Genomic DNA, 14,951 nt, shown 5'->3' with positions numbered 1-14,951 from the left:
CGTCAGAGTAACAAAGTCTTTCCAAAGGGCAGAGAAGTGGCATAGCTAAATGTTAAATACATTTAAATTCAACTAAAATGAAACATAAACCTGAGCCGCTAAACAGTTTGGACATTTAAACCAGCTAAAATGACCAGAAATACATGAAATTAGATGCAAAATACAAACACATAAGTTAAAACTGGAAAAGTGCAATAAGTTTAATAAAGCTTCACAGTTTAAAAAACAAACTAACAACTAATCCAATTCAGTTTATTTACACAGTGTCAATTCAGACCAAATGTCACCTCAAGGCACTTTACAAAAAATAATTTCAGTTCAGTCGTACAAAACATTTCAGTTGATTCAAGTTCTCAATGCAGGAAGCTCACTTAATTATTGAAAGTGTTTTAAAAGGTTCCTAAGGAAACCCAGCGGATTGCATCAACGACTTTTAGCATTCAGAGACGACCAGCAACCGCTCATACCGAGCATGCACATGGTGACAGTGGAGAGGAAAGGCTCCCTTTAACAGGAAGAAACCTCCAGCAGAACCAGAACCAGGCTCAGTACAGTCTGAAGGTCTGAGGTGACAGAGCAGGATGCAAAAGAAACAGATGAACTGATTATTTTTGGTGTTCATGGAAAAAAAATATTAGACTTTATTAAAAAAAAAAAAAAGCAAAACAGTTTTCAAACTACAGGTAGACAAGTTAGGTACATAAAGACATAAATTAGTAGTATATTAGATTTATTGAAGATGAAGTTTATGGAATATTTTATTCACAGCACAGGTTAAACGGCTGTCAACTGCATTTCACATGCAGCTTAGACTAACAGGATTAATCAAACTGGAAACTTGTTACGTTTTGTTTTGGTGTCTCACAAAGATCCAAGTCAGGAACTCCACATTACATGTGACCTGTAGGATCTTCTCATTAGTGGCTGTCACTCCAGAATGAATGAATGAATGAGTGAGTCATTCATTCACTTTATAAAGTTATTTCTGATTTGTCCCAAACGGAAAACCAACCACGCTTTTCTGTAATCTGAAAAAGCATAATTTTTCTTAGCATTCAAAGAAAAATTAAAATAAAAATATATAGTACATTTGGAATTTAATTAGGAAGTTTATTTTGTAAAAGTTTAAAGAATCATCTTGATAGTTGTGTTACCATGGCTACAATATTGTGTAATCTTTGTGTTTGAGCTGGGTTTGTTGACGAATACCTCACAGCAAATAATAATCAATAATCAGTTATTTATTTTTAAACTCAGCCAGTTAACCTGGGCTTGCTATCACAGACTTCACTAAATCTATATTTAAACATCTTAGTGATCCTGAGGCTCTTAGTAGGAGGGACAGGGGCCCATATTACTTGGGCCGGCCCTGTATGAAGAGCTGCTGCATCTCTGACCTGGAATCCCCCGGTGGCCCCTAAATCAGTCCCCCGATGCTTTTGGGACATTTTGATTTGTTTAACTGTGGCATGTTTGGCTTTATGCTGCGGTTCTAATTATTGCTACAATATTTTCTCTGATGTTTATTTTGTGACTCTAAATCTTCCTTTAACAGTTGCGGTTCTGCAGTAATTTCTATTGTCAGCCGCTCACCTCCAGCCCAGATCAGCAGCGGCTTTAACCCGCCTGGTAGAAACGTGAAGGTGAAGCAGAGCGAATAGAGAGCAGGTGGTACCAGGTGGTACCGCTGAGGGTTGCGGTGACAATCCGATGCCATTTCTTTATATCGGGCATTCTTTACATCCGTCAATGGGACCGACTCAGGCTGCATTTAGTGCAGCTCTGAAGCAGCCTGATCAAGTTAAAGTCAAGTTTTCTCTGCAGCTGAAGCATTTCTGTGTTTAGGGGCGAGGCGGGTTTTTTTTTTTTTTACAAAAAATAAATACAAACACTTTTTCTAACTTAAACATCAGATCTACATTTTTATTTACAAACAAGTGTATGTTAGGAACAAAACATATTCTTTGCCCATAATTTGATAGTTACAGGGCGCAGATCCCCCCCTCCTCCTCACTATGGGTCTGGTGTCTGAACAACATGGAGGAACTGAGAATCATTATTAGACTGAGGGCAGCCAGACTCATTTATTTTGCAAAATTGTTATATTTAGCTAAATATTGTTGTTGAAGGGCTTACGCATGCTTCCTCACACACAGATAAAAAAAAGTATTGAGAAAAATAACCCAACAAACTCAAAAAGCTCACTAGGGGCCCAATCCCCCACACATCCCCCCCTCTCTCTGCACATGCCTGTATCCCCAGCTTCAAAAGTAGGAAAAGATCTTACCATTTTAATCTTTTAAAAATATTTATTTCAACACCTTTATTTGAAGATAACCGGTTTTAACTCTAGGATTCATAACTTGTGTCTCTACATTTCTAGTTGGTGGAATTCATTTTTATTGGCTCGTTGCTGAACTTAGTGGTTGCAGTTTCAGCCTGTGGCTCGTGGATCGCCTCGCTTGCCCTCTTGCTGCTGCAGCGTAATCCTCCCCAGTTGGGTCACGGTGTTGGTTCTGTGGGTTTTCCTGACCGTCCCTCAGCCAATGTCCACGTTGTCCACAGGTGCAACCAGCTTTAGACAGATCAGTGTGGTGTCTTCTTGTCTCACTGCTCTGAAGCATCTTCATCTTTTCCTTCTCCACACAGGAAACTGAACAGGCAGGGGTCACTAAGGTCAGCTTAGTGACGCCAACAGGAGACCAAACATTAGTCCTTGAATGGAAAGGTTTCATCATTTCAAAACATTAAAAACACCTGTAGCTTCACATTTATAAATCTAAACGATTACCTCAAGAGGAGATGAGGCCCAGGAACCACTCTGACCCATTTCTTCTGGAATTGGGTCGGATGTCCTCTTTAGACTGCAAACGTCTTCACAGAATCCAACAAATCAGCTTTGTGGTTGATTTGCTCTTAAACCTTTAAGAGGGGCCTTTATGTCTGATAAAGATCTTTAGGATTCTCTACAGGTTTGGTTCCCGGTATAGAAAACCTGAACTCTAGTAAATATCTGGCTTATGCAAATGAACCTTCATGCCTGTGGTTCCAACTAAAACCATTTAAAAGTACTTTTAGCTTTTCTGAGCTAAATAGAAAAGCTTTATATACTTTGAGAGAAACCCTTGCAAGTATCTCACAAAAACAAACAATACTATTTGCAAATAAATGGCTGATGTCTGTTTCTCAAGTTGTTAAAGTTTATTGGATCCTTTCCTAATTTAGATCTGTTTAGTTTCTTTTTAGATTAGCCTATAATTTGATAATTTATTGCACTGAGTGAGCGTCTCACCAGGTAACAGTGGATTTTCTTTGAGTTTGTTGATCGCAGAGCTGCAGCAGATGAGCCAGCCCTTTTCTCTCTTAAAGCCTCAGTGATGTTTGAGGCTGGAGCTTTGTGCTCAGTCCAGGGATCTGGATAGAGCAGCTTATTGCTGTGGAAAATTATTAACAAGCTAGGACAAGTCTGTGGGAAATACAAACATGTTCATTACATTTCAAGCAGAAAATCATTCTCAGATACTGAGATTCAACCCATCTGTTCTGCAGGCTTTGAGCTCATTTAGGAATGCGATGCATTACCAAGCCCTCCTAACTCAGTGTTTACATCACTGGCATCTCAGACACGTGAAAATGGCTAAAGGCTGATGCACAGTGGCACTAACACACATCCTGACCCACAGGCTGAAGAAGTGGAGCCTCCTGAACATCCATCCAAACACAAACGCTGAAGGATTAAACGCTGTGGATTTGGTGGACATTTATATCGCTATTAGTTCAAACTCTGAGGACTCTGCTTCGCTTCAGCAAAACAACCATCTTTATCTCCAAATGAAACTTTTAAAAAATATATTTGTCAGGTTAGATGAGAAGCACTTCTGTCAACATGTAAAAAAGAAATTCAGACAATGTTTGCTGGTAATATCTGAGTGTCCAGCATGTTTTCTCAAACTCAATTTACTCGGGGGCCGCTGGAGGTACAGTCTGCGTGAGGCTGGGCCGCATTCACACACACGGTCTCCTCAGCCGAACCTTTCTGATTGCCTATTACCATATTTGGCCGTAGTCAGGCGCTGTAACAGCCGTAATTGTGTAGTGTCTCTTTAAGATACTCTAGTATTGCTAATGATGTCAGACGTATGCGCCACGGCTTCTCTGTAGAGAGCGTGGGAGAAACGTGTTAGACGGACATGTTAGCTCCCTAACTTTTTAGTAATGTTACGGGTTGTTTGGACGCTGCTCAATTTTCATGTCTGATAATGTAGCAGCCGTTCAACCAGCTTTGTAAGGTTGGTGAAGAGCGTATTTATTAAAGGACAACACTGGGGAATTCCCAGTACCAGTGTGGTTGGGAGTTTTTGACCGTCCTGAATCTGCCGCCTCCTCTCCTCCCTGAAACACAACCCAAGCGTTACAGCGCCTAACCTTAATTACGTTACACTGATCAGCAACTTCCAGGTCTAGACTGGATGCTGAAGCACGTGAAGCGGGAGCGGCCGCGGAAATTGCACATGTACCACATGCAAATAATGACAAAGAGAAAATGCAAATAGGCCCGGCCGATGTCCCGCCCCCGAGAGCAATATACTCCACCGTGATTGGTAAGTTTGTTCAGCTCCGCACACAACACTGAAAAGTGCCAATTATATCAAACTCGCGGGCCGCACTAACATTAAACTTTCATATTAAGGCGGGGCCACAAACTATCGCCCCGAAGGCCGCAGTTGGCCCGCGGGCTGCGTGTTTGAGACCCCTGATGTAGACCATCACTTCCAGTTCAACTCCGACAATACCGTCAGACACAGGACTAGCAGAGGCTATTGTTCAACGTTAGCTTATGCTAAATGACAAATCATGTTCATGCTGAACAACAATACAAAGCACACAAGACTGCAGAATTGTGACAAACCGTAGAAACAGAGTTTTCCTTGTGTCCAGGTTTTGTGGTAAATCCTGTCTGTTCTGTTGGTGGTTTTAGAGGAATCCTTCCTAAGCTGATTGGTGCAAACTACAACTTTCTTTGAGAACATCACAATGACATTGATGGCAAAAATAAAATGAAGCTTTGCAGGTCTCTGAACATTTTCCTTTTCCAGCAGCCATTGTAAAGCGGTAGCTTGGAATGAAGTGGGCAGAGCTCCACTTGGGTTGCCAGGTGAGGGATTGGGTTTGGCTCAGGGTTGCTAAGTATAAACGACCTGCGAAACATTTATTCCCAAAAACCTGCTGGGTGTTTTGTTTTATTTTCTTGCTCTTGCATTGTCTCTAGAAACAGGAGACGCCCAAATGGAAAGATGGAAACATGTGAAATTTGAGAATGTGAATTTGCAAAATAGGAAACTTTCAACAAAATCAAGAAAATAATGGACAGCCCTGATCCTCTTCATGACTGGTTGGTCTTGGAAAAACAGTGTCTTCAGTCAGAGGCTTCTTCAAATTTGCTGTAATACAGACAGCTATAAAACCTTTCCTGCCAACAGCCATCACTATCTACAATAACTATTTGAAGAATTTGAATTAATATGAGTTACAACAACGATTAATTTCCCGTTCGGATCAATAAAAGTATTTTTGTATTTTGAATTAAGTACATAACTACATGATGTGTGTTTGCTCTGTCAGGCAGTCCACACATGGGTTTATACCAAAGATAAGGAATCCTGAACAATGGAGAGACAGTCTGGTTCCTGAGCAGCTGCAGAAAAACAGCATCTAAACCTGCCTGTGCAAACCAGACAGGTTCATTAGGTGAGAGTTCATAAACACTAAGAGTGAAGAGACAAAACGACCAGCAGATTATTAAGGTGATGATGACTTGTATATAGAAATTCACGACAGAGTTGAGCATTTCTGCATGAAACTTTCAGAGGACAGTCGGTCAGTTGGACCTCAGTCGAGCCTTATGCTCACAGATGAATTTGTTCATAAACACATTGTTTTCTTTCTTCCAGCTCTCTGAGGGATTTTGACTTGGAATCACCAGAGCTTTTGGTCCCGGACTGGTGACCGTGTTCTTCGCCCAGAACCTTTAACACAGAAACATGAACTCCAGAACATTAAATAAAATCACACAGCAACTCATTGACATCAAACTGATAACTGCCAGCATCTACATGTTTGTCACTGAAACCAAACTGTTCAACTTAAACAGAAAATTACATTTTTGACAAAACTGAAACTTTCTTAAACATTTTCAAAAAACAAAAAGCTCTTCTACAAACTTGTCAAAATATATTTACATTTTGACCTAAATATGTATATTTTTAAATAATAGTTCTTACCCAAGAGTGTCTCTTCGTCCATCAACCCAGGTCCAGGTGTTGTTAACATGTTGTAGTCCTATCCAGTATCCGTGGTATTCACTTTGGTAATATTTGATGTGTTTGTTGATAAATTTCTGTGAACAGATTTTTTTGTACATCGTCATAAATCTTATAACTTTAAACCCTCGGCTTTTCAGAAACTTCCAGATTACCATTAGATTTCACCTGCTCCGCCAGATCACCAATTGCAAGCAAATCTGCTCCTCTGTCCTGACAGAACCTTCGACTTTCTTCCCAGGTCTTCCAAGGAGCTGCTTCGTCGTAAAACATGTAGCATTTTTGGTTGAAGAGAATCCAGTCATCCGGGCACGGCCCACACTCTGGATCCATTGGACAAGAGGAAAGAGGAGAAAGAAGGAAACATAATATTAAGTAGAAATAAAGTATATTTAAATATTTAAAGTATACATTTTTAATGTTTCAATCGTCAAAATTTCTCAAGCAAAGATTACAAAGGTAGAATACAGATCAATATTGGAAGCTGATTAAGTTAAGCTACCATTCCAGTTAGAAGTGGCGTACCACAGGGCTCTATGCTCGCTTAAAAAAATAATTATTCCAGAATCAAACGTTTGCTGTAACCCTGTTGCTAATAAATCAGTTTTACTGGATCAGTTTGTTGTCAGACAAGTGGCCATCTGCTCTCTACCGGTGGTAATAAACATCAGGTAAAGTGGCTTGCAGAAGTATTCATACGCCTTAAACTGTTCCATATTTTGTCACATTACAACCACAAATATAAATAAATTGAATTCATTGGAATTTAATTTGAATCCTGAGCACATTATGGGGTGTGAATATTTTTGCAAGCCACTGCAAGTCTTGAAAATTGTTTATAATTGAAGATTCTAACAAAAAAAATGAAGAAATCTAATCACCTTTGTCGATCTCTAGGGTGAGTGCGTTGATCTGTCTCTCCATTATCGTAGTTTCCAGAAGCAGCTGACTTTTTTTCATTTTAAGGTCCTTGATATTTTCCAGCACCGTGGCCATCTTTACACTCACTACAGAAAAACAGAAATTAGTCAGAGAGTCAGTGAATCCATCTGTATCAGAGGAGCATCAACATTTTCAGTTTCTCTCTCAGATCTTTTCAGGATGTCAGACAGTATTCTCACTTTAGAACCACAGAACAGTAAACTGATTTAAGCCATCGTCTATGAAAAAGATGAGATCCTGAGGTTCATAAACTAGGCATCGTCCTCTCCACAAGTTTAGATCTTCTCATTAACACCTTGACAGGTTTCAAGCTGAGCAGCATTAAGTTAAATTGATTCTTGGTGACACTTCAGTGTCCCTGACTTTTAATCAACGTTCATAACTCACCTGCCAGGCCTGCACAAGTCAATTAAGTGACTGCTTAGGGCCACTAGGGTGCCCTCAAGTGGAACTGATTTATTTTTTTTAGTAATAATTTCCATGTGACTATATTAACAGAAACACACAATTTCATTGTAAAGTTGTGATTGTTTTTTACAATAACATATATTTGATCGTGTAGAAATCATTGTTTATAATTGCTCTTGCCCAGGTAGGTAACGCTTCACTGGTAATATGAGCTACAATGAGCATTGCTCATTCAAACTGCCAAAGCAGCGGTGGAAGATAAGTTAGCAAAACAATGTCACAAAAAGGACAAAATCCTTCAGGGACAGAGAAAAGAAAGAGGAAAAAGAGAAAAACCCAAGATAAAGGATAAACCCAAGATGTTTTAATGTGTCTTTGTAATGTAATCCAGAAGATTTGTGGAGCAGCTAATAGACAATTAGCCTGATAGCTACCTTGAAAGGTCCAGTACAACAATAAAAAAATTATGCTAACGTCTTTGTGCTTGTGTGAAACTGAGTTTTAACTTTAAATGAGCTGATTCTCGTGGTTGGCTCTTTATATTTCTGAGTTTTTTGGGTTCAACAGTAGTGCGACTCTTGTTAACTGCAAACGTGCAGATATGACCTGGTGGGCTGGTCCGTCTACAGTCAAACCTCTCACTGTGGAGCAGAAGATGACAGTGGTTGATTTTTAGACCTTTCTTGAGGAAGATGAGATCGGCTTCACATGTAAGAATCGACCGACCACCAATTTCCCAAAATTCAAAAAGGTGGCCCTGATTAATGTCTCCTATATGATACATGCATATAGGATATAATGTAAACAGCAATGTCTGAGATGCAGTGAGTTTATAGCAGGTGTGAGGATGATCGAATTGTTTGACTGTTGATCGCAGCAATCCACATTATTAGCAGAAATAGAGGGCCCCCTGCCTCCTACTATTAGGCACTTACAGTATATCTTAATGCTTTAAACTGCAAACTCTTCATATAGGAAGATATATATTTTGTTGAAATGAAACTTACTGTAGATGAGTGTTGTAGTTACCAGGGCAACAAAAATCCCCAAACCCACCAAATACAGACGAGACTTAGTGAATACTGTTGGTTCCTCTTCTGCTTCACCTGGAAGAAACAAAGACGACTCCTGCTGGATTGTACTGAACAGGTTAGACAATTTATATTGATAACACAGAGCATCAATGGAGTATCTACAGTATTTAGGACACCCACTACTTGGGTAATACCATGGATCCTGCTATGTATCAGTGAGAGAGCAAGAAATAAGTATGGATCTAACAGAGTGGGTTTATGTGTTTGATGTCATTCTAAGGTAAATAATTAACATCTGAATGTTAGAACATGGCCTTCCTTCAGCCTGGGACTGTTCAGCACTTGAACCTGTACCTGAACTCTGATCTTCATGAATAAATGACCAGACAGAAATCAGCTGACTCTCGTCTCCTTAAACAGAAATGAACACAGAGTTTTTGAAATTGAACAAAATCAGTGTCATTGATGTCATTTTCAATCAGATTCTTTTGACAACTTTACATTCCAACATGTTTTTTGAACTTTGCCAGGTTTATAAATAACTGTAACAATTTTAGATTTAAGTTTGTACCTTAAAACCTTCCAGTAAAATCTTACCTTTCTGCTGAAAGTTAGATTCCAATTAAATGCAATAAGAGTATTTTGCCTGCTGCTGCCTGATGCATTGCTACTTTGAGAAAAACATGTACATAAAACAGTAATAATCATCATTTTGTATTGGCATAAGAAGCGCAGGATTCAGAGAAGGAATTATAGAAATGCTAATTTCTGCTGGCTAGTCTGAAGGAGCTGAGAGGGGATGTTTTCGCTAGGCTGAATGGTTGGCATGGGAGAGTAAAGGATTTCTCAAACATTCATGAAAGAATGAAAGCAACACTCCAGGCATATTTTGGACGAAACAATAACAGTATTACTACTAATAATAATTTATTTTATTTATAATGCCCGTATATGTATCTAATTGAGATGTCAAAGGGCACAATCACATGCTGATGAAGGACATAGCTACTGGATTGTAGCCACAGCTGTCCTCGGGCAGTCTGACAGAAGCGAGGCAGCCATTTTGAGCCATCAGCCCTTCTGACCACCGTCAGCAGCAGAGTCTGGTGAAGTGTCTTGAACAAGGACACAAACGACAGGGACAGGCAGCCCGGGAATCGAACCGGCGACCCACCGATTGCAAGGCAAACTTCTACCGCTGTTGCCCTATTATGTAAAGTTCAAAAAAGTTGATTTTACAAAATACTGGCCCTTTAAATATAAAGTGCACAGTTAACAAAAACTATAACAGACTAAGTGTATCAGTGTAGCATAATTGGTTGCAGTGGGAGATTTTCGCCTTCTTTTCTTTGGGGCTTGTTTGTGTCAACAGGTAACTTTACATTGGAGTTTCAAAAACTTGCGATGTTCCATTTTCTGGACTCTTATTTAATATGTACATGCTCCCTTAATTAATATGTTATAATCTGACCTCAGGTTATAACAAACAACAAGATGAGTTTCCATTACTGTGCAGGTGATGCAGCTCTGCATTACAATGTCACCAGGTGACTGTGAACCATTGAAGCTCTGAGCAGATGCACAGAACAAATCAATGAGTGGATGCGCCTTAACTTTCTTCTGCTGAATAAAAACAAAACTGAAGTCGGTATTTTTGGGCCAAAGGAGGTTTGACCAAGAGTCAGCAAAACAACATTGATTTAAGTCCATTCTCCAAATCGTATTTACTTTCCTTTATTATGCCACAGCCGAATAGCTTTTCCACTTTTTATATTTTCATCATATGAAGGACTTTGAATTGTCTTAAACTTGATTTGCCGAGAGATTTCTGTGATGATACAAAAACATTAAAGCTCATCTGTGATATAAAAATGAAAAAAAAAAACACTACAACGTCCTACACAGAAAAAAAATTAAATGCATTTGGCTAGCACTGTTACGTTTGAGTCCTCATAAAACATACAATATATAGAGTCACTTACTTTCAGGAGAAAGTTTGTCTTTGGTGACAGGGACTGTAGAATAAGAGTCACGGTTCACTCTGTCCTCCATCCTTTACAGAGAAAATGATAAAGACTTTAGAAAATGTCCAAATGAATGAATGATCTCAGCTGTAGCTCACAGGAAAGCAGGCGGGTTCCTCTTCCACTTTTTAAAAGACATCAGGGTTTGATGCAGCATCAGAACATAAAGATAATTACAAAGTCGGCCTTCTATCACCTGAAGAACCAAGGGAAGAAATCATTTTTCATTATTGGGTGGACAATAAACAGAGAATTTTTTAAAGAGCAATTTGGGGATTCGGGTCAGCAAAGTTACAGTGAAATGTAACATAAAATGTGGTTAAAAAGTTTTAATGTATTCAAGTTGCAAGACCAAAAATGACTTGTAAGTGATGATGCACATGAAACATGTAGTTTTCCTCAGTAAACAAACTGTTGCGATCCATAGAAGTCAAACTAAATTTAAATGTTTAGATACGAGTTTGATTCAGTGTCAGAGATTTAATTTCTGCTACACCTTTACAAAAATTTAAGGTTCAAAATAAAAACAAGCTTTAATGAGTAACTCCATTTGATAAAATTCCTCATAAATATAGATTTACTGAAGTGGCTCTCAATACAATTTATGTTATTTACTTAATCTATAAGTAGGTAGAAATAATGAAGATCTGGGAAGTATTACAAGTTAAACTTAACGCTCAAAGCACCAGGGTTTTTATAGAAAAATATTTCGATTTTTTTTTGTGTACCTGTGTGGTTTTAGAGGCTCTGTGTTGAAGATGGTAAGAAATAAAGGCATACATTTCTGTTTTTCTCTATCTCTCTCTCTCTGCTCTCACCTCCCACAAACTGAGCTGTCGGCTACTTGTAGCGCTTAGCTCCTCCCGTTTCAAACTCTTCTCATTAAGGTAAGAGTTGGAGAGCTAAATATAATTGAGATATTTGCTACCTTTTACAAAAAAGCTTGTCTATCAAAGCAATGTAGCCAGTTTGGCTAGTTTTGATTTCCAAGGCATAACAAGGCAGTTTAACATTCAGTCAAAGTAATTAAATAAACTGCAGTCGGATTTTTATTTTTAATACGTTTCTTCCTATTGAGCAGTGAAAATAAATAAAAGGTCTTACATGACTTTTGCTTTAAGTATTTTCTTACTGGAGGGTTTTTTGTTTGTGCTGCAGAGCCACAACTTCCTCTTGACTTCAGCCTGTGCTGCTGTTGTTGCTCATCCTACACTTTGGACTAAAATATTATTCTAACAGTGGCAGGGGGGCATAAATTTTTTTTTTCTTTGATGGATGGCAGATTTATTTCGTTCTTTGTTTCTTTTGCCTTTTCATATTAATATTGTTTAAATACAAGGTTTCTTGTATGATTTTTTTTTTGGGGGGGGTGGGGGGGAATTCTAGACTTTTCCTAAATTGAGGGGGTCTGGACTCACCAAGCCCCCCGGGATTTCCCCCCACGCGAAGAACATTTCCAGGCTTAAAGGACTAATGTTGCAGCAAGATTTAGAGAAATTCCCCCATGCATTTCACATTGATTACTGCAACAGTGTCTAAAAAGAAATAAAATCAATCCTCCAGCTGCAGCTGACCCAGAACTCTGCTGCTGGTGTTCTGACTAAAACCAGGAAGCTAGAGCACATCATCCCAGCTATAAAGCCCTTACAATGGCTCCCTGTAGCTAAGAGAATAAATTTTAAAATAATTTTGTTAGTTTTTAAATTACTGAGTGGCTTAGCATCAAGATACATTAAAGATCTGCTGCTGTTGTTTCAACCCTCCAGATCGCTCAGGTCTTCTGGTTCTGGTTCTGCTCTGCATCCCCAGAACCAAACATGGAGAAGCAGCATCCAGCTTCTATGCACCACAAATCTGGAACAAACTTCCTGAAAACTGTATAACAGCTGAAACATTGAGTTCCTTTAAATCAAGGCTCAACAACCACCTGTTGAGAGTTGCCTTTGATCAACAATAACTGGTATTGATCAAAGACAGCGATATTCTGAACCTTCAGAGACTCTCATTTAGCCACTGACAGGTTTAACCCATTTCTTTTTGCAGTTATAGAAATGAATATATTTGGTAGATTTCTATAAATTAATCTTCAAAGTAAATGTTTCAAATTAGCTGTGACTTACTGGAAAAGCCTTTAGCAGATGAAGCACTGCTACGCCGCGCTTTTTACTTCATATATATGTATCGATGTCACTGTTTGAAAGGAGCAGACTGCCATCTAGTGTTTGTAAACACAAATTGCAGGCTGCAGTCAAACACGAAAAACAGAGTCCCGAACAGAGGACTTGGTTTAAAATACGGGACGTGACGGCTAATACGGGTCAGTTGGCAACCCTACATGAGACCATTAACTGCCGCTAGTCTAAATGCTAACTACTGTTACTCTAAATGTTAAACGTTAGCACATTTGTAGAGGAACTTGGGTCGTAACTGTTGACTAACGTTAGTATGAAAGCTAACAATTGTGTTAAGATTTGGTTGGAGTTTCACAGCTCTCCTCGTGCTCTTTAGGTGGTTGTCGCTATATCTACTATTGAACTACCAACTCTTCTGCTTCTCCTTTTAATAAGTTAGCATTTAGGCTAGCGGCAGTAAACAGTCCCTTACAATACACAAAATATCTCAAAATACAATCAATGTCGGCAAAAAAAAAAAAAAAAAAAACAAACCTGGAATTACAACACACTTTTAACAGTGGTACATATTACTTGTGAACTTGAAATACCTGTGAAAGTATAAACCAGCTTCTTCACTAACCCCCGGCAGCCGAGGCCGTTGGACCGCTGCACTGACAAGCGGATCCCTCCGCCTCCAGACACCGTTCTATCAAACAGCGGACCGCTGCACTGACAAGCGGATCCCTCCGCCTCCAGACACCTTTCTATCAAACAGCGGACCGCTGCACTGACAAGCGGATCCCTCCGCCTCCAGACACCGTTCTATCTAACAGCGGACCGCTGCGCACTATAGGCGGATGTGCACATCGTAGGCGCTCTTTTCAAGCCGTTCTTTGGTTACAACCGCAGACAGCGATATTTCTCCAGCGGAATAGAAACAGTCGCGTAAATTACAAAACGCAAATAAGAGCAATGTGATCGTTCACTAACGATTAGATTCTTTTGAAAGGTTTTTTACTATGAACATAGGACTCGAGTCTCGGTGAGAGCAGTTTTCGTTTTAGTAAGTCTCTTCACACACTGCAGTAGCTCTTATTCTATTTAATTTAGAATTATATTTATTTAATCGGCGAATAAATAAAATAGAATATGAGAGCTCACAGAGCGCATGCTCCATTGTCTCTAGCCGTTAAAACTGCACAGCCTGTTTTCAGCCAACTCTTTGGACAGATGCAGAGGAAAGGATAATCATTAAAAAAAAATTTAAAAAAACATGAGCGACGATTGAAGCGATTCAGTCCTGCTAGCAGTTGAGTTAAAAGTTTTACAAAGCCCAGCTTTTATTTTGATATTCCCCTTTCCCTAATCTAAGAGCTAATTTATTGTTCAGTTCACCTGAAATCAGCAGTGTAATGCATACCCAACACAGGACTCCATATTTTCTTAAAGAAACTCCAACCGATCACCATTGTGTACGGAGCCCTCTAAGGGACATGGGGAATTTTTTTTCTTTTGCGTTACCTCGCAATACTTTTGCGTTCCCTCGCAAAACTTTTGCGTTCCCTCGCAAAACCTTTTGCGTTACCTCGCAAAACTTTTGCGTTCCCTCGCAATACTGTACTGGTCAGTTATGCAGCATAATTGAACACTGCCAGCCTTTCTTACGGTGGGCGCCGTACTTTCTGCTTTAATATAAGGTTATGTGAGGTTTTTCCATGAATGTTAGTATCTTTTTGTGAAATATCTGAAGTTTTATATCTTTCTTTAGGATAGAAAGGCACCACAAACCTACGATATAAACAGAAACCTTCCGTAAGTAGGAAAGAAATAAAAATACATTATAATTTGGACTATTTCTGAGTTATTATCGCGGGTAATAAATCATCTGACAGTTTTGATTGTGTCTCTGTTGTGTTCGTAGTCTGAATGGTTTAAAGAGCTGCTTTCAGTGCCGCTCCATCTTCGCCTTAACAGACATAAACATGCAGTAATAAATCGATTTTTAATCAGTGTTTTGCACCAAACAGCTAATAATAATAAACAAGTTTTCACTGAGGCTCTGTAAGAGCCATATGAATGAAATAAGTAATTATTGATATGACAGGAGCA

The 14,951-nt window shown here is 39.1% G+C and overlaps 1 protein-coding gene across 4 annotated transcripts; it reads right to left on the bottom strand.

Annotated features, from left to right (window-relative positions):
• Nucleotides 1–5,799: 5,799 nt before the first annotated feature.
• Nucleotides 5,800–13,570, bottom strand: LOC114142087 (dromaiocalcin-1-like). 4 transcript variants are annotated; one of them, XM_028013160.1, is made up of 8 exons: nt 13,451–13,563; nt 10,687–10,757; nt 9,059–9,115; nt 8,678–8,776; nt 7,202–7,327; nt 6,489–6,643; nt 6,282–6,397; nt 5,800–6,026 (listed from the first exon to the last, which is right to left on the bottom strand). In XM_028013160.1, the coding sequence occupies exons 2-8, from the start codon at nt 10,754–10,756 to the stop codon at nt 5,879–5,881; spliced, it is 771 nt and encodes a 256-aa protein (XP_027868961.1). In that variant the 5' UTR covers nt 10,757; nt 13,451–13,563; the 3' UTR covers nt 5,800–5,878. The 4 variants fall into 4 exon arrangements, with proteins under 4 accessions (XP_027868961.1, XP_027868962.1, XP_027868960.1 ...); XM_028013161.1 differs by lacking the exon at nt 13,451–13,563 and adding an exon at nt 13,395–13,413; XM_028013159.1 differs by lacking the exon at nt 13,451–13,563 and adding an exon at nt 10,827–10,900.
• Nucleotides 13,571–14,951: the final 1,381 nt, after the last annotated feature.

Source organism: Xiphophorus couchianus, chromosome 3, assembly GCF_001444195.1.
Source record: "Xiphophorus couchianus chromosome 3, X_couchianus-1.0, whole genome shotgun sequence".
NCBI classification, from domain to species: Eukaryota; Metazoa; Chordata; class Actinopteri; order Cyprinodontiformes; family Poeciliidae; genus Xiphophorus; species Xiphophorus couchianus.
Note: the sequence above shows the minus strand (reverse complement) of the source record. Positions and strands in the feature narration are given on the sequence as shown.

Bases quoted from the DNA above. Each gene is read 5' to 3' on its own strand.
- LOC114142087 (XM_028013159.1), bottom strand. From the start codon at position 10,885: ATGCTGCATCAAACCCTGATGTCTTTTAAAAAGTGGAAGAGGAACCCG. The intron at 8,777-9,058 runs GTACAGGTTCAA...TGTTTCTTCCAG, and splicing joins TCATGAAGATCAGAGTTCAG to GTGAAGCAGAAGAGGAACCA. The intron at 6,644-7,201 runs GTGATTAGATTT...CAATGGATCCAG, and splicing joins CACCCTAGAGATCGACAAAG to AGTGTGGGCCGTGCCCGGAT.